This window comes from Hyla sarda, chromosome 6 (genome assembly GCF_029499605.1).
Source record: "Hyla sarda isolate aHylSar1 chromosome 6, aHylSar1.hap1, whole genome shotgun sequence".
NCBI classification, from domain to species: Eukaryota; Metazoa; Chordata; class Amphibia; order Anura; family Hylidae; genus Hyla; species Hyla sarda.
In genome coordinates, this window is record NC_079194.1 from 244816077 (window position 1) to 244835116 (window position 19040).

The following is a 19040-nucleotide window of genomic DNA, read 5'->3' on the forward strand; positions in this document are numbered from 1 at the left end:
GGGTCTACAAGAACATGCAAGTGTAAAAAATGAAGATTGTGAATTTTCTCCTTCACTTTTCTGCTATTCCTGTGAAACACCTAAAGGGTTAATACACTTATTGAATGTCATTTTGAATACTTTGGGGGGTGTAGTTTTTATAATGGGGTCATTTATGGAGTATTTCTAATATGAAGACCCTTCAAATCCACTTCAAACCTGAACTGGTCCATGAAAAATAGCGAGTTTGAAAATTTTGTGAAAAATTTCCAAATTGCTGCTGAACTTTGAAGCCCTCTGGTGTCTTCCAAAAGTAAAGACTCATTAATTTTATGATGCAAACATAAAGTAGACATATTGTATATGTGAACCCAAAAATGTTTTATTTTGAATATCCATTTTCCTTACAAGCAGAGAGCTTCAAAGTTAGAAAAATGCAAAATTTTCATTTTTTTCATCAAATTTTGGGATTTTTCACCAAGAAAGGATGCAAGTTACCATAAAATTTTAAGACTAAGTTAAAGTAGAATATGTCCCGAAAAATCTATCTCAGAATCAGAATGATAACTAAAAGCATCCCAGAGTTATTAATGTTTAAAGTGACAGTGGTCAGAATTGCAAAAACGCTCCGGTCCTTAAGGTGTAAAATGGCCTGGTCCTTAAGGGGTTAAAGGCCCAAGCCCAGAAGCATCAGGAAGTCAAGTACTTCCTGAAAGACACAGGAGCAGTCAGGAGTAGGCATCAGCAGTACCCAAGAGGCTTTAATAACCCCTTACATTGCACGATCACTTGTGAGATCGAGCAATAACAGGTGTGTTATGCCCTCAGATGTCCGGGGCTGCACGCGCACTACACTGAACGGACCATCGTGTGTCTATCTTTCACCGACAGGTGCGGGTAACCCGCTGAACACCCTTCACAAAAGGGATCAGGGATTGCAATTATTTGCCAGGAAAGAAGAATCCCAACTAAGCGCCGGTCATAAGTTTGGGTTCATTAAGTCCCTGCCCTTTGTACCCACTGCATGTCTCTACTACTGATTGGATGGTTTAGTGAGGTCCTCGGATCGGCCCCGGCGGGGTAGGAGAAGGCCCTAGCAGAGCGCTGAAAATTTAAAGATCATTGTTGAAATTAGCATTAAGTATGTATTAGCTACTGCTAAACTTCCAAAAATGTAAGGCCCAAGGCCTGAGGCCTCAGGGGGGCAATTGTTTTCTGAAAGACACAGAATGAGTCAGGAGCAGTCATTCGCAGTACCCAAGAGGGTTTCATAACCTACCACTTACATTTAAAAGTCAATGTTGAAATTTGCATTAAGCATGTATTTAGCTACTGCTAAACATCCAAAAATTGAAGGCCCAAGGCCTGAGGGCATGGAGGCAAGTAGTTCCTGAAAGACACAGAATGAGTATGGAACAGGCATTCACAGTACCCAAGAGGGTTTCATAACCCCTTACGTTTAATGATCAATGTTGACATTTGCATTAAGCATATATTTAGCTACTGCTAAACATCCAAAAATTAAAGGCCCTAGGCCAGAAGCATCAGTGAGGCAAGTAGTTCCTGAAAGACACAGGATAAGCCAGGACCAGGCAATCACAGTACCAAAGAGGGTTCCATAACCCTAATTGATAACCCATGAGGGTTTCATAACCAACCATAATTGGGAAATGTTGGTGTTGCAGCTTGGTCAATCTACTCTGAGGCATCTGGCATTGGTGGCTGGAAATCCTGGCTCATCCATCCCTTATTCATCTTGACAAACATCAGTCTCTCCACATTTTTGGTGGACAGACGAGTTCGCCTTGGGTTCTACGGCCCCGGCCGCACTAAACACCCGCTCTGATGGCACACTACTGGCCGGGCAGGACAGCTTTTCCAGGGCAAACTCTGCTAGTTGTGGCCATAAATCAAGTTTGGCTGCCCAGAAGTCCAGCGGATCTTCAATGGTTGTTGGCATGGCCATGTCAAGGTATGCCACCGTCTGCTGGTTCAGGTCCTGCTCCATGTCTACCTGCTGCTGATGAGTTGCTTCACTATGCGGCTGAAGAAAGCAACTCATCAGCGACTGTAGACTGAGCTGCTGATTGAGCTGGTACTGCTCCTCCCACCCCTCCCCAGCAGCCATGGCAGTGGAAGGTGAGCGCAGAGGGCCCCCCGAGTCAGACCTGCGAGTGGATGGACCATGTGGCCGATAGGCATCAGCCAACTGACTACGTAGAATGTCTCTGTAGTAGGTCAGTTTGTCCTCCCTCTCAGTGGGTGTAAAAAAGGCCCCCATTTTGGGACGGTTGCGAGGGTCTAATAAGGTGGAGATCCAGAAGTCATCCCACTGACGAATTTTGACAATTCGGGGGTCACTACGCAAGCAACTGAGCATGCATCGTGCCATTTGCACCAGTTACTCGGAGGGACTACCTGCCTCCATCTCCACTGCATACTGCCACGGTGTGTCTGGTCTTCTGTCTCAACTTCCTCATAACCCTCCAGCTCCTCTGGCTGCTCCTGCTCCTCCTCTCCTGCCCGAAGACTAGAAACACCGGCCATCTCATTCAACCTAAACTGTGCTCAGCTCTGCCCCTCATCATCCTCCTCCTCCAGTTCAGCTCCCACAGGGCTCATGTAGCCTTGAGATGTAGGCACAACGTCACCATTGCCATGACCAGCCATGGTTTCAATCATTTGTTGTAGGAAATGTAGGAGTGGAATTACATCCTTCATGGGGTAATCCAGGCGACTCACAAATAATGTGGCTTCCTCAAAGGGCCTCAGCAAACGGCAGGTGTCACGTATGAGCTGCCACTGGTTCACATTGAAGTTACACAGGGGAGTACTCCTATCTGCTTGGATCAAGAAATCAGTGATGGCTTTTCTTTGTTCGTATAGTCTTTCCAACATATGGAGGGTGGAATTCCAACGTGTGGCAACGTCACAAATAAGACTATGTTGTGGGATACCATTCTGACGCTGCAGCTCAAGGAATGTGTGCTTGGTGTTGTACGAGTGGCTGAAGTGCATGCACAGTTTCCTTGCCATTTTCAGGATGTTTTGCAAATGGGGTGAAGGCTTGACAACCAGATTCAACACATGTGCCATGCAGGGCACATGTTTCACACTTCCTTGTCGCAGCACGGACATGTTCTTCCCGTTGTCTGTCACCATGGTTCCCATTTCCAGATTTCGTGGAGTAAGCCATACTCGGATTTCTTTACGAATGAACTTTAGCAGTTCCTCCCCTGTGTGACTCAGTTCGCCAAGGCAAACCATGTGAAGAACAGCTTGACACCGCCGTGCCCTACACACATGGGACGATGAATGGCCACCGAGATTTGGACATGCAGTGGAGGCCGAGGACACGGTGGAGCATGAGGAGGCGGCGTCGCACACTGTAACAGGACCAACTGCATGGGAGCGAGAGCGTGGAGGAGGAAGCGGTGTGACCTGTCCAAGTTGCTGTTGTGGCTGTGCAGGAACCACTTTTACCCAGTGAGCCGTAAAAGACAAGTATTGTCCCTGCCCGTAGTTACAGCTCCACACGTCGGCGCTGCCGTCCGTGCACTTTTGAACACACTGACAGGCTCAAGAACTGGCCCACCTTCTCTTGTACAAACTTATGCAGGGCTGGTACTGCCTTCTTCGCAAAGAAATGACTGCTTGGGACTCTCCACCTCTGCTCGGCACAAGCCATCAATTTTCTGAAAGGTGCAGAGTCCACCACTTGAAAAGGGAGAGACTGCAACACCAGCAACTTGGACAGGAGCACATTCAACTTCTGCGTCGTTGGATGAGTGGGCGCATACTGTTGTCTCTTGGACATGGCTTCGCCGATGGGTTGTTGGCAGAATGGCTGACTAAAAGCGGGAGAAGCAGGAGCGACAGAAGGAGGGTTTGACACACAGCTCCCTTCGGCTGAGGTGGTGGAGCCTTGGCTGGATGAATGAGGGAGCGGATGGCCACTGGGTGATGCAGCAGGCTGGACCACTACATCGGAGCCACGGTTCTCCCAGGCCGCTTTATGGTGGCGAAGCATGTGTTGACGCAGGGCCGTGGTGCCGACATTGGGACCCTGGCCACGCTTCACTTTCTGCCGACAGATCTTACATGTGGCTACGTGAACCTCCTCCGGATGCCTTATGAAAAACTTCCACACTGATGAGTAGCTGATTTTCCCACCCGCAGTCCGCACTAATTGACTGCTACTGGCGCCGTCTCCAGGAACCCCTGTTCCACTACCTCCCGGAAAGGTAGGCTGCCGTGAATCAGGTAGTCTCCCCCGGGCACGTTTGGTACCTGAATTTCAACTGCTGCCACCACGCTGACTGCCAACCATGCTACCACCTTGTTGCCTCAAGGGCAACCTGCAACTCTCTTCTCCTGATGATGATGAAGCCCCTTCTGCACCCGGTTCCCGGGACAACAGTTGTGTGCACGTCACTGATGTCCTCCTCAGGTTCCCCAACAGTGCCTGCTTCAGGACCCTGAACACTTGCAACACCGCCTCCCACATCACTCTCCGCATCACTACTTGGCCGTCTAGCGGAGCAAGTGGCGCATGTCTCCTCCCCTTCTTTGCTGTCCAGTAGCTGCTGACTGTCCTCTATTGGATCGTCCTCAGTAAATAGTGGAGCTGAACCCACAGCATAAGATACTTCTTTAGGAGAAGGAACAGCATAGGACAAAGGCAATGGGAGGACACGGACTGCTACAGGACCATGCCAACTGAGGGTTTTGTCTGAGGAACCCACCGACTGTTGACTGGGGGTGTCAGATGTCACTTGTGATGATGTGGATGAGCGTATTGACCAATCAACGGCGGTAGATGGGTTGCTGGTGGAGACACGACCGCCGGCTGATAACGGGAGCTCAGGCCTCTCGCTGCGACTCCTGCTGCCTCTCGCTCCAAGTCTGCTGCCAACTCTGCCTGAAGTAGTTAGGCCTCTGCCATTCCTCTGTGCACGTCCTGGCACTTCTCTGCCTGACATACTTAGTGCATTTATGAGGGTATTACAATACGCTACACTACTCTTTAAACAGTATTTGTCTAGAACAGTAGCAGGTGATTACTTACGGCTGTCCTTGAACAGTATGTAGGCCCTTGACAGATTAACAGGTACTAGATGGTACAATACTTGAATGTATCTATGCGGTATGCACTGATGAGGGCAGTAATATGCCTAACTATTAGCAGAAAAAACTCTGTATTTTTGTAATACACCAGCCGGGGGATACTCTTGTTTGGACTTTGACGGTATGGAGCACCTTGACAGCTTAACAGGTACTAAATGGTACAATACTTGGATGTGCGTATGCGGTATGCACTGATGGGGGCCTATTAGCAGAAAAAACTCTGTATTTTTGCAAAACACCAGCCGGTGGATACTATTGTTTGGATTTTGACGGTATGGAGCACCTTTACAGCTTAACAGGTACTAAATGGTACAATACTTGGATATACATATGCGGTATGCACTGATGAGGGCCTATTCGCAGAAAAAACTCTGTATTTTTGTAAAACACCAGCCGGTGGATACTATTGTTTGGACTTTGATGGTATGGAGCACCTTGACAGCTTAACAGGTACTAAATGGTACAATACTTGGATGTACATATGCGGTATGCACTGATGAGGACCTATTAGCAGAAAAAACTCTGTATTTTTGCAAAACACCAGCCGGTGGATACTATTGTTTGGACTTTGACGGTATGGAGCACCTTGACAGCTTAAAGGAGTAGTCCAGTGGTGACTCAGTGGTGAACAACTTATCCCCTATCCTAAGGATAGGGGATAAGTTGCAGATCGCGGGGGGTCCGACCGCTGGGGCCCCCTACGATCTCCTGTACGGAGCCCCGACAGCCCGTGGGAAGGGGGCGTGTCGACCTTCGCACGAAGCGGCGGCCGACACGCCCCCTCAATACAACTCTATGGCAGAGCCGAAGCGCTGCCTTCGGCAATCTCCGGCTCTGCCATAGAGTTGTATTGAGGGGGCGTGTCGGCCGCTGCTTCGTGCGGGGGTCGACACCCGCTATCTGGCCGGAGAGCCTGGCCCCTGTACAGAGAGATCGCAGGGGGCCCCAGCGGTCGGACCCCCCGCAATCTCAAACTTATCCCCTATCCTTAGGATAGGGGATAAGTTTTTCACCACTGGACTACCCCTTTAACAGGTACTAAATGGTACAATACTTGCATGTACCTATGCAGTATGCAATGATGAGGGCAGTTATATATGTGTAACTATACGCAGAAAAAACTGTTTAAAAAAAAACAGCCGATGAATAGTATTGTTTGGACTTGCACAGTATGTAGCCCCTTGACAGATTAATAGGTACAAAATGGTTCAAATGCACTACAGTCCACTGAACAATCATGTATTTCTGAACAGCAGCAGGACCCAACAGTGCAGCACCACAAAAAAAAATCCAGGGATTAAACCCTAAATTGCACTCTGTCACACAATTCTGAGCAGCAGAAGTCTTGCGGAGCAAATACAAATAAACTCAATTGGGCTGAACAATGAGGAGATAAGATGGTTGATAAAGTTCAGGCAGCTTGGAGATCTGTATGAGGCAGCTGACAGCTATCTGCCCCTCTCTGCTGCAATGCTAAATGAATAGGAGGTTTAGCTATCAATGATCCTTCTTGGTGTAACAGCAAAGCACTCTGCACTCCTGCCTTTCCCTAATGCTGATTAGCAGTTGCAGTGTAACGCTGTGGTATGAGCTATTCACACAAACGCAGTCCCGTCCTCTCTATCTGAGTGCATAGATGAAACGAAGAGAGGCAAGATGGCCGTGACATCACAGGGGTCAGTGAACACTGATAGGCTGCATCTCATATGTGATTCAGGGTCAGCCCGCCTACCTTCATTCCCGCCGCTGTTTCCTGCCCTCCCATAATCCCCTGCCCCATGTATTCACATGTGGATCCGCCATCTTAGGTCCCCAATAGCCTGGAATGCTGTAAAATGGAGTTTAATGAAGTGATTTGCGCAATAGAATCGCGGCAATATTCGTATTCGTTGCAAATCAAATTTTTCATGAAATTCACAATGAATTCGGGTTCGTCAACTTCGATTCGCTGCTCTCTATACAGTAGCAGCAATTTCACTAAATGTGAACATAACCTAATGATGGAAAGCCGGCAAATGATCTAAAGGCGTAGCAAATATGGTCCATTTCTATATGTTCACTGATGATTAAAAGAAAGAAGTGCTCCTTTTTGGGGGGCTTCCGAACACTGCCGAGCTCTGTGATATTTGAAGGCCCTATATAGGACGAACGGAGAATACATTTCAGGAAGAAACGAGATGCAGAATACAGTAAATTGTGCGACTCATGGCTTCCACCATGTGCAGGAAAAGGGAAGTCCACGAACTCTAGTGTTAAAATTGGTGCAAAATCTGTGCAACAGAAATCACATTTGATTTCCAAAATGCATAGATGAAAGGGCACTGGTCACCCATCACAGTGTACTCCCTTATAGGTGACATCACTGAATGCAGGATCTCCATATTGAAAAACCAAGAACACCATATACAGAACACAGCCAGCAGGGCTCACTCACAGGAGTAGCAATCTAGTGGATCCGACTTGCCTCAATGAGTAAGAGCATAAGCCTATTAAATTTCGGGGGCGTGGTCTGGATGCCTAGCTGAATGCGTGTGTACACTCTGGTTCCAGCAATATCCTACAACGACTATTTTAGCATCCAGCAAGCTGATTTTACCACCTTTGGGTGTCAGAATATTTCCTCCATGCCACCAGAAAGAAGAAATCTGCACAGCAGGCAAAATTGTCAAAATTTTACTTTACAAGATGGTCGCCAGAGAGGCCGCGGCATGTCTCCTAGCAGCGCACCTTCTCCTGGGTCTCCCTGTCACTCCCCAGCACCGGCCCTGCACAGATCAACATCGGTCCCCACTAGCGGAGACCGCAGAACATTACTTGCCTTCCAGCTCACACAGCTTATGGCACTCTCCGTTTCCCGCTGCTACGGACCTGGTGGTAAGTGAGGCCCTGCTTCCCCTCACTGCTACATCCGCTCCTCCGCCTCATCCCCTTCTCAGAGCCCGCTCAAGCAGAGGCAGCGCTTAGAAGTACAGACTGTCTCACCTCCTTCTCCATCTCATATCGCCCAAGCTATCTCAGATGTCTCAGGGGAGGCGACTCTCATGACGCTACCAGTCTCTGATGTTCCACTGACTGATATAGCTATGAAAGATATGCTGCTCCTCCATAACCGCTGTTAGCCATGCAAGCTTTAATTAACCCTATGCAGAGATTTCGGAACTAGGTGGCAGAATTGATCACATTGAAGAGAAGTTTGGGGACTTTGCTGATTCACACAACTCCCTAGTCGATGCACATAACTCAATGGAGGACGAAGTTACATTTCTGAAAGCTAAAATGTCCGACCTTGAGGATAGGGGCAGGCGTAATAACATAAAGCCTATTGAATTTCCTTGGAATCTGATCTCTAGACTACCTAGATCCCTGGCATGGAATGGCAACTCCTACACCAATAAGGTACTTTACAAACACCATGTACACTGTTAGAATTTAGTAACTGTATCAATGGTGAAGGGGTGTAGTGTAGTATAATTAAACATTTTTTGGTGGATGTTATTTTCTAATTCCATTTACTATAAATATTTTATAATAATCCACATGGCCTGAAACTGAAGACTTACCATTGTGTCTATGATGATAAAGAGGAGGCTGCAGTATTACAGTGAAAGGTGACACCAATTTATAGATAAGACTGGAAACTACAATAGTTGAAGCTCAGAGCCCAGCCTCCCCTACCTGTGGAAAGACTTCTTTAAAGGTCACAGAGAACAGCCGGACTTGTCTTCTATTTATGTCAAAGGGATAACTCTTGTCTATTGTCGCCTAGGTCCATAGGGCTTGCTGTAAAGCATATGTGGTGTCCCGGCACCAGATTGCATCCGCTGCCTTGTGGTGAGGTCCCCAAAGTCAGAGTCCCTAGGTGTAGGTGGGGTCCTCATCCTTATCTAGCCCCTTGTCACCCCTTTTGTAATTAAAATTATTTAAATTTAGTGTATATAATTATATAGTAGGTGTACTTACTTAGTTAGCATCGCAGGACCTGCGGGTCACGTGATGCATTCCAAAGACTCTATGGTTTGTAGTTCAAGGACCTTTGGAGGAAGTCAGGTGTTTACCCATCAGGCTATGTAACGGTGAGTGACAGCTGACTTGGACCAATCCAAAACGGCCCTGCCCATATAAGGGAGCGGCGGCCATTGCTCACTCTCTTTCCTCGTGGGCTGTTGACAGGGAAGGATCTGCGCTGCTGTTATCAGTGAGTTAGGCCCGAGCCTTGCGGCGATGGCTGATCTCTTCTAAACTGTGAGTGTAATCAATCCCTAAGCACTCTGCAAGATCACCGGACCATATCTATCACCTAAATCCGGACGGATCTTCGCAAATTACCCTAAATTCAGAGACTAATATCAAAAGTCAAGGTCCGCAACAACTGTCAGTCACTGAAGTGTATGGAGACTGTATTAATGAGAGTGTTACTGTTCATTGGATGTACCGCAAGTCTTTAAGTTAAGTTTATCCAAGTTCAAGTTCAACTACCTTGTGGACCTTCAGTCATTTTATGCATGCACCTATCGTTACTGGGAAGGGCAGCAATAGGCCAGAGAATTACCTCAGCATATTAGCCCTGAGCCTGGCGTCACGAACAATAGGGTTAACCTTAACCCCTGATATACTGAAGAAATACCCTGACTACACTACCCTTACCCCTACCCCAGAGGCCTACCACACATACATCTAAATGCTTTTAAAATCTGCTCAGGCAAGATGGCTGCCCCCATAACAATACACAAAGAAACAAATGACAACTAGAAAATAGAAACTGTATTGGTGCTGGGTCTTTACCAGTCCATAAAAGCTGGGGTTGTAGTTCCACCCACTGTGCATGTACAGTGTGTGGTACACTGTATATACTGGCCACTTTATTAGGTGTACCTGTTCAATTGCTTGTTAACACAAATAGCTAATCAGCCAATCACGTGGCAGCAACTCAATGCATTAAGGCATGTAAAGCATCAGAATGGAGAAGAAATGTGATTTAAAGAGGCACTTCTCCCCTAGCCATCTTATCCCCTATTCAAAGAATATGAGATAAGATGTCTGATCGTGGGGGTCCCGCCGCTGGGGAGCCCCCATGATCTCAGCTGCGGCACTCCAGACATCTGGTGCACGGAGCGAAATTGCTCCGTGCCGGATGACTGGTGATGTGGGGAGGAGGCTTGTCACGTCCCCTCCCATAGAATTGCATTGAGGGGGTGTGGCCATGACATCATGAGCAGGGCGCGGCTGTGGCACCACGAGCCTCTGGCGCTGCACCCGACGCTCTAAATGAACGCCAAGAGCAGCATGGAGATCCCCAGCCTTTGAATAGGAGATAAGATGTCTAGGGGCGGAGTACCCCTTTAAGTGTTTTCATATCCAGCAAAGAAGAAAGCTGAAGCATTCGACCAGGTTGTCTTCAGAAACTCTTTCATAGAAAAAGTTATAATATACATCTAAACATGTAGGGGAGCAGGGGTACAGGTAAGGCAGGAGACGGACAGGGGCGGGCTAAAATTGTTTCACGCTTGAACAGTGCTTCCTCAAGCCTGTACGGGACAGAGGAAATGCTGGAACGGCATGAAACCATTGTAGCTCAAACCCGCAACAACCTCATTACCGCTAACAAGTTTTGTACTGGATCATAATCCTGATTCAGGGCTTTACTACAAAGAATGAAGACCATTCTAAAGACAAGATGGGGTCCAACCCGGCATTAACAACATGCACTTAAAGGAGAACTCCAAAACATAAAAATTGTCCCCCATACTGCCGGCAGTAAAAAAATAAAGATGTACATACCTTCCTCCGCTCCCCCGGGGCCTCCGGTAACAGGCTCCGGTCTCCGCCGTGATCCACTTCCTGGTTACTGGTGGTCGGATGAATCAGCCAATCACCAGCCGCAGCGCAGTCCGATTCGGCCGGCGATAGGCTGAGCGGCAGTGTAACGTTTTCGGCCCCGGCCGCAGGTGCCGCTGTAGTGAAGAATTTTGTGTCCTGAAGCGTTTTCACACTGCCGCTCAGCCTATCGCTGGCCGATTCAGACTGCGCTGCGGCTGGTGATTGGCTGATTCATCCGACCACCGGCAACCAGGAAGTGGATCGCGGCGGAGACCGGAGCCGGTTACCGGAGGCCCCGGGGAAGCGGAGGAAGGTATGTACATCTTTATTTTTTTACTGCCGGCACTATGGGGGACAATTTTTATATTCCAGGAGTTCTCCTTTAATGAAGTGGCCAGTAAGTATGGATAGTATATATCTTTTTGGGCTCTACTGGTGACTGCACAAGGGCCATTATTGTACTATTAGCAGCCCCTACAAACACATATACAGGGAAACTAGATACCACTGGTTTGTGTATCCTACATGCAGGTGAGACAATCTCTGAGAGGAGCATACTGTCAGGTCATGCTGGGAGTTGTAGTCACAGGTTAGGCACCACTGATCCAGTCCGAGCAGGAATAAGCTGTTTAGTTTCCGGATGATGAATTGATTTCATACACCGAACACTGAACACTTTTACTCTTACATAGTTTAACGTCCTCCCATAACCACAAGCTGAAAACCAAGCCTCAGCATTTACACTAAGTCATCATCTGTGGCCGGCATTGTCTGTTTTATGTTTTTATCCTAAACCACAATGTGAATTATCCATTAAAGGAAAGTGTGTAAAAGAAATCTCTAGGGAAAGAGCAGCTATTCCTAATGTTCTTACATAAAAGCTTCCCCGTCCATATATGTCAGCTCTAGGGATGAGCGAACTTACAGTAAATTTGATTCGTCACGAACTTCTCGGCTCGGCAGTTGATGACTTATCCTGCATAAATTAGTTCATCTTTCAGGTGCTCCGGTGGGCTGGAAAATGTGGATACAGTCCTAGGAGAGTCTTTCCTAGGACTGTATCCATCTTTTCCAGCCAACGGGAGCACCTGAAAGCTGAACTAATGTATGCAAGATAAGTCATCAACTGCCGAGCCAAGAAGTTCGTGACGAATCAAATTTACTGTAAGTTCGCTCATCTCTAGTCAGCTCTTGTGAACATGATGTATTTACTGAGGCCTGAATGTTATAGTGAGGCCTCCTGCACCTCACCTGTCGTGAATGGACCCATGTATTATACATACAGAGATGGCTTTTGGGGTGAACACCTTGCGTGGTTGCATAGCTGTCCCTCCAGAATCCATGGATTCACACAGATCCATGGACCTCCAGATGTTGCAAAACTACAACTCCCAGCATGCCCGGACAGCCGTTGGCTGTTCGGGCATGCTGGGAGTTGTAGTTTTGCAACTTCTGGAGGTTCACAGTTTGGAGATCACTGCTCTATATACTGTATATCCAATTTACACAGAAGCAGAAACAAAAAAATATATTTTTACTTGGTCAGGGATTCATTTGGAATTGTGTGTACCTAGCTGCATGTAATTCACGGAGGCACCATATGGGGCATACAGAAAGCATAATAGTCCATAATACAGCTTTTCCGTGTAGATAAACCCTACATAAAAGAAATCTGTAAACCCTACATAAAAGACATCTACTTGTACAACATGCATGTTGTCTGGATTGATGGTGTTGCCCCTTTTTTGTACCACAGGTGGTCTTAGTTGAAATACCATATCACTTCGTGACGCCAGGGCCAGGGCTGTGGAGTCGGTAGATAAATGTTCCGACTCTGCAGTTTTTTGTACTTCCGACTCCACGACTCCTCTGTATTAATATGTGAATGTATTTATAAACACTTACAGTTGAATCCAAGAAGCTGTTCCACCAAGTTCTTCTAGCAGAGAGAGGTAGTTGGGTAGAAGCTGCTGCCTTCTCCTTTTTGTGTGCTGATCTGCTGCTGAAGATAGGGCAGTGGGAGGATCCAGGATGGGGCATTTATTATAAAACATGGTTTCCCTAGTAGAATCCCATAGTCATGTTTAAAGTTTAAGCTAACAATCGGAGTTTACAAGTTTTTATAGCCTTAGCTGAATGACAGCAGTTTTTCCAATGGTTTACAACTTCAGTCTTGAACTATTGACCCTCCATTCCCTTCACTTATACAAGTGTCTCTAGTCCTGCAAAAAACATATTTACTTAATCCCTTATCAGTGAGTGGCTAGGTTACCCATGGGTTCCCTGTAACAGCAGAACGCAACACTATGAAAAGTAGAAGTATTGCCGCTCCTAATTGTGCATTGCATGCCATATAGTAAAGCACATGAAAAGCATGCTTCTTCACGGTCACTTAACATGTTCGTTTTGCGGTTATGTGAGGCACTGCATGCATTGGGCTTTATTCTTACAGTAGAGAAGTCATTAATTATAACTTTTTGTGAATTGGGACATTTAAACTTGCTTTTTTTTAAATTCCAATCTAAATTTAGTAGGAGTCGGAGTCGGTGTATTGTTTGCCGACTCCGACTCAGCTTCTCCTGAGGTTACAGATAACTGTCTTTACTGAGCAGGGTGCAGATGGTATTACACGGACAGTATGGTGCAGAGTGAGGGGATGCAACGTAACCCCTTGGGTACCCTGTTGCCTTGGTGGGACTTGTGGTGCTTTCAAGCAATAAATTGTCCTCCGCCAGGACAGGAACTTCCAGCATGCTGGAGATCCTTGCAGAATAGGGGTTCCCATTGGCAGAGTGACATGGGGTACACTGCTCCTCTGCTTAAAGGCACAGTAACACATAAATAACATACATAAGGATAACAACAACAAAATAATTACAAAAAGGTATTAATACTTGGTAAAGTTCTGAAACATAGTCAATAGAACAATCAGTTCCTCATTGGGCACAGCACCTGTGCTGCAGGTCTGCCGAAGCAGTCCAAAGCCACAGGACAGCCTTTGGTGCTGGGACACCACACATTTACAGCACAACTGTCACATACAATCAGCATATATAACTGTCCACACAGATTAAAAGCTGGTTCCATGTGTAATGCAGCAATACATTGGGCTGTTTATTTCCTGGATTTTTATAAATAAAAACAAAACTTTATTAGGCAGCCATGAACATTCGGAGTGGGCAGGGGTTCCCTTTGCCCTGGGGTCGCCATCACCGCTGTGTGACTGACACACAACTCCACTGCGCATGCACTGTCGCTCGGTATTATGGCGCTCGCTTCCTGAATCTATTATCAGGACTTCTCTGTGTGCCATTGTGGCAAATTTTACTGGGAGTCCATAGTAAAGTGCAAGCGCATGCACAGTTTACTAGTGGCTTCGCCGTTAGCGCAGGGCTAGCGTATGCAGCGGCATGAGCATAATTTGCTAGCGTAGCGAGCAAATGCGCAGTTTACTACGGACTTTGCTAGCATAATGAGCATTGAGGAGGAAGCCGGGGAGACTGGCAGTGAAATGTAAGCTATTATGCTAGCAAAGTCTGAAGTTACCTGCGCATGCGCTCACAGTTTACTACAGACCACTAACTACGCTTGCAAACTACGCTCATGATGCTCAGTATGCTACCCCTATGTTAACTACAAAGTCTGTAGTAAACTGAGAATGCACTCACAGTTTATTAAAGACTCACAGTAAACGTTTTATCAACGGTCGCTATTGTATTTCTCCTGGAGCCGCACTGGCCCGTGGAACAGAACATTTCTGGGACTAGAGGCAGAGAGTGACAGCGCATGCACAGTAGACCTGTGTCAATTGCATAGCATAGTGGGCCCTGTGGCTGGACACTTTATATGCACTGAATGACTGGGGTGCCACAGCGGAGATCGCGGCTGTTAGGCCCCTTCCCATAGACTTGCATTGAGGGGGCATGGCCGTGATGTCAGGAGCGGGTGTGGCCGTGATGTCACAAGCCTCCGCCCCACATCGCCAGTCATCCAGCACGGAGTGAAGTTCGGACCGAATGTGTGGGGTGCCGAAGCCGAGATCGCTGGGGTCCCCAGCAGCGGAACCCCCGTGATTAGACATCTTATCCCCTATCCTTTGGATAGATGATAAGATGTTTTCCAGCAGAGTACCCATTTACGGCAACATACCACACCGTGAGTCCCATAATGCCACCTATTGGACTTCTGATTTAAGTGCCGTCTCAGCTTAGAATGGAGAGTGGTCTCACCAAAGTCATCCATGCTACAGATGAAGTGAACCACTTGGCTATGGAAATCTTTTATTTTATTTATTTATTTATTTTTTAATGATGGGTTCCAATGCTGCAGGCAAACCAAACCTTCTGCAGTATAATACCACAGTCATATGGCACCATATTGTACCCTAAATGCAATGCTTTTAGTTCAGTGTTCCCCAACCTGTTACAAAACTACAATTCCCATCATGGCCTGATAGCCACAAACTATCATACATGACAGAAGTTGTAGTCTTGCAAACAGTAGGAAAGCCACTGGCTGAGAAAACAACCTTAGAAATATGAGAAAAAACTCAGCATGGCAGATATATATATATATATATATATATATATATATATATATATATATATATATCTATATATACTAATGCATAAAAAACCATGAAGATTTAACTAAAGCCCATCTTATCTAAATGCTCTGTCTAGCTATACAAGCTCTTGCTCCCTGTTCAACTCATAGATTTCCAGTTCTGAGACCAGATACAAATGTGTGTATAACACTAAAAACTTTTTTTTTTTTTACAATATTTGTTTCTATAAGATGCCATCTTGATTTAGTTTAGCACCTTTGATGTTTCTTTTTTTTTAACCCTCTTCCAATACTCTTTTGGAACACTAGATGTCCTCAGTGCACACAACTTTACATGCAGTAATTCCATGTGTAATAAAGGGAGATCCTAAAATATTATGGGCTAAAGAACATGTCAGTGATGATGCATGAAGTGGGAAATCCTGTGAATAAAGCCATAGAGCACATAATAATGGATGTATGATGATAATAAAAATTATAATAAATTAATTAATCTATAAGCTATGCCCTGGATCACCTAGCGAAACTTATTAAACAGTGTCAAACTATGTATTTGATATATGAATTCGGGTAGAAAACAGACATGGTGCACATCTACAATCTTGTATAATGATCTGATTGCTTCTCAGCTTAATATCAAAAACTAACAGGTTGTTAGTATACATTTCTGATCAAAAAGTACAAGCCCACTCGCCACGTCAAGGCCACCTATTTAGAGTGGGTCCCTAACGTCCCTAGCATAAAATGGCGTAGCACTGGGCAGCGACCACCAACGCCGCGACACCAGTGCCCACGGGGGGGAAACGACCCACTGGCAGAGCGGCCCCAATGCCACTCAAACCAGTCTATGGGTCGCACCTCTCCGCAGACACGGTGTGACGGCACAGGTCTTGTACTATAACCAATTTATATTTATATAAGATACAATATACACCGATCATTCAGAGCATTAAGACCAGGAAAAGGAAATAACATTGATGACACGACGCCGGTCATGGTATAGGATATATCAGGCAGAAAGTGAACAGTCAGTTCTTGAAATTGATGTGCCAAAAGATTGGCTGCCTTTGGCTGTCCGGGCATGCTGGGAGTTGTAGTTTTACAACAGCTGAGGGCACACTGGTTGGGAAACACTGTGCCAAAAGCAGGAAAAATTAGTGTAAGGATCCAAATGACAAGGTCCATGCTGTGATGTCTAGACAAGTGGATCAGAACATATCTAAAAATTGCAAGTTTAGGAATGTTCCCAGCATGCAGTAGCTATTATCTACCAAAAATAAAGGACCACCTTTCCACCAGGAAAAGGGGTCATGGCCTCTCTTATAGTCCATCTGGTCTGATCCTACAGAAGAGCTATGGTAGGACAAATTACTTAAAAAAAAGTTTCCTTGCAGATTGCTGTGTATGGGGCATTGTAGATTGCTGTGTATGGGTCTGTGTACCTGTAGACCTGCCCATGCTAATTTTTGTGTATCACCTACAATGGTCACAATACCATCAGAACCTGACCATGAAGCAATGGAAGAAGGTGAATTGGTCCTATGAATCAAATTTATCTTTTACATCATGTATGTGTATACCAAAAGACAGCACCATGATACACTAAGATAAAAAGCCAAGCTGGTGTATACAGCATGATGCTCTGGGCAGTGTTCTGCTGGGAAAGCTTTGGTCCAGGCAGTCATGTGGATGTAACTGTAACTGTATCACCAACCTTTACATTGTACAGACCAAGTCCACCCCTTCATGGCATCAATATTCACTAATGATTATGATCTCTTTTAGCATGATAATGCAAACATTGGTATGAGCAGTATGACGAAAAGTTCAACTTGGCCTCCAAATTCCCCACATCTCAGTCCGGTCCAGCATCTGTGGGATGTCCTGGAAAAATAAGTCTGCTCCATTGAGGCCGCACCTCAAAACTAACAAGGAGCAGCTACTAATGTCTTGGTGCCAGATACCATAGGAAAGCTTCAGAGATCTTGTGGAGTCAGTGCTTCAAGGATTCTGAGCTGCTTTGGAGATATGAGGGGACCTATCAAATATTAGGCAGGTGGTTTAATGTTATGTCTGATTGGTGTATAATGGAATTGATAGTTACATTTTGGCATAAAACGCTTAATGCCATAAAATGCACATTACAGTAAACACTAGCCTGGTGACACACTAGAGTCTATACACTGAATGAACATTGCAGATAATATTAGCCAAGCTCATTTGCTGTAATAGGATAGGATGTAGAGTGCACTCTCTGGGTTAAACACTGGTTATGGAAAGCTCCTGCCTGACACATTATTTGATCATACCGAACATGAGCTGCCTCTGTTCCCTGTATGGGGAAAACGGGAGCCATAAAGAGAATCGAAACAGGTTATTTATAGAGCATTTCTTCAAGAACTGTTTCCTATCCTGCAGGCTTTCATTGGGTTTGGCTTCCTGTTCTGCACTCTCATGGCTGGACTGACTTGGACACAAGAGTGTCAGAGCCAGGTAAGTAAATCCTTGTGCAGCTATGCTTATGGTAGATAGGATAACATTAAACTGAATATTCTACTGACCGCATATTACAGAAGGGTTAAATGTATGTAAATGTGCCCAGTATATATTAAGATGTTCAGTAACTAAATGCATAATACACTGCTCAAAAAAATAATGGGAACACTAAGATAACGCATCCTAGATCTGAATGAATGAACTAATCGTATGAAATACTTTCGTCTTTACATAGTTGAATGTGCTGATAACAAAATCACAAAAATTATCAATGGGGGTCTGGATATGGAGTCACACTCAAAATCAACGTGGAAAACCACACTACAGGCTGATCCAACTTTGATGTAATGTCCTTAAAACAAGTCAAAATGAGTCTCAATAGTGTGTGTGTGGCCTCCACGTTCCCATAAGACCTCCCTACAATGCCTGGGCATGCTCCTGATGAGATGGCGGATGGTCTCCAAAAGGATGTCCTCCCAGACCTGGACTAAAGCATCCTGGATGGAGCGAGACATGATGTCCCAGATGTGCTCAATTGGATTCAGGTCTGGGGAATGGGTGGGCCAGTCCATAGCCTCAATGACTTCCTCTTGCAGCACCTGCTGACACACTCCAGCCACATGAGGTCTAGCATTGTCTTGCATTAGGAGGAACCCAGGGCCAACCGCACCAGCATATGGTCTCACAAGGGGTCTGAGGATCTCATCTCAGTACCTAATGGCAGTCAGGCTACCTCTGGCAAGCACATGAAGGGCCACCGCCAAACCAGTCATGCTGGAGGATGTTGCAAGCAGCAGAACGTTCTCCACAGCATCTCCAGACTCAGTGTGAACCTGCTTTCATCTGGGAAGAGCACAGGGCACCAGTGGCGAATTTGCAAATCTTATTGTTCTCTGGCAAATGCCAAATGTCCTGCACAGTGTTGGGCTGTAAGCACAACCCCCACCTGTGGACATCGGGCCCTCATATCACCCTCATGGAGTCTGTTTCTGACTGTTTGAGTGGACACATGCACATTTGTGGCCTGCTGGAGGTCATTTTGCAGGGCTCTGGAA

The 19040-nt window shown here is 46.0% G+C and overlaps 2 protein-coding genes across 4 annotated transcripts in view; one reads left to right on the forward strand and one right to left on the reverse strand.

Annotated features, from left to right (window-relative positions):
• The window catches only part of TH (tyrosine hydroxylase), a 230676-nt gene that overhangs the window by 203670 nt on the left and 7966 nt on the right, over nt 1–19040 (reverse strand). The window lies entirely within an intron of this gene.
• The window catches only part of TSPAN32 (tetraspanin 32), a 142497-nt gene that overhangs the window by 95309 nt on the left and 28148 nt on the right, over nt 1–19040 (forward strand). For 2 of the 3 annotated variants that reach the window (XM_056526872.1, XM_056526871.1), the window contains one exon: nt 17908–17982. The exons of the other annotated variant lie outside the window; for it this stretch is intronic. In XM_056526872.1, coding sequence (XP_056382847.1) covers nt 17908–17982 — 75 coding nt within the window. The remainder of the gene's footprint in view (nt 1–17907; nt 17983–19040) is intronic. 3 annotated transcript variants of the gene reach the window in all.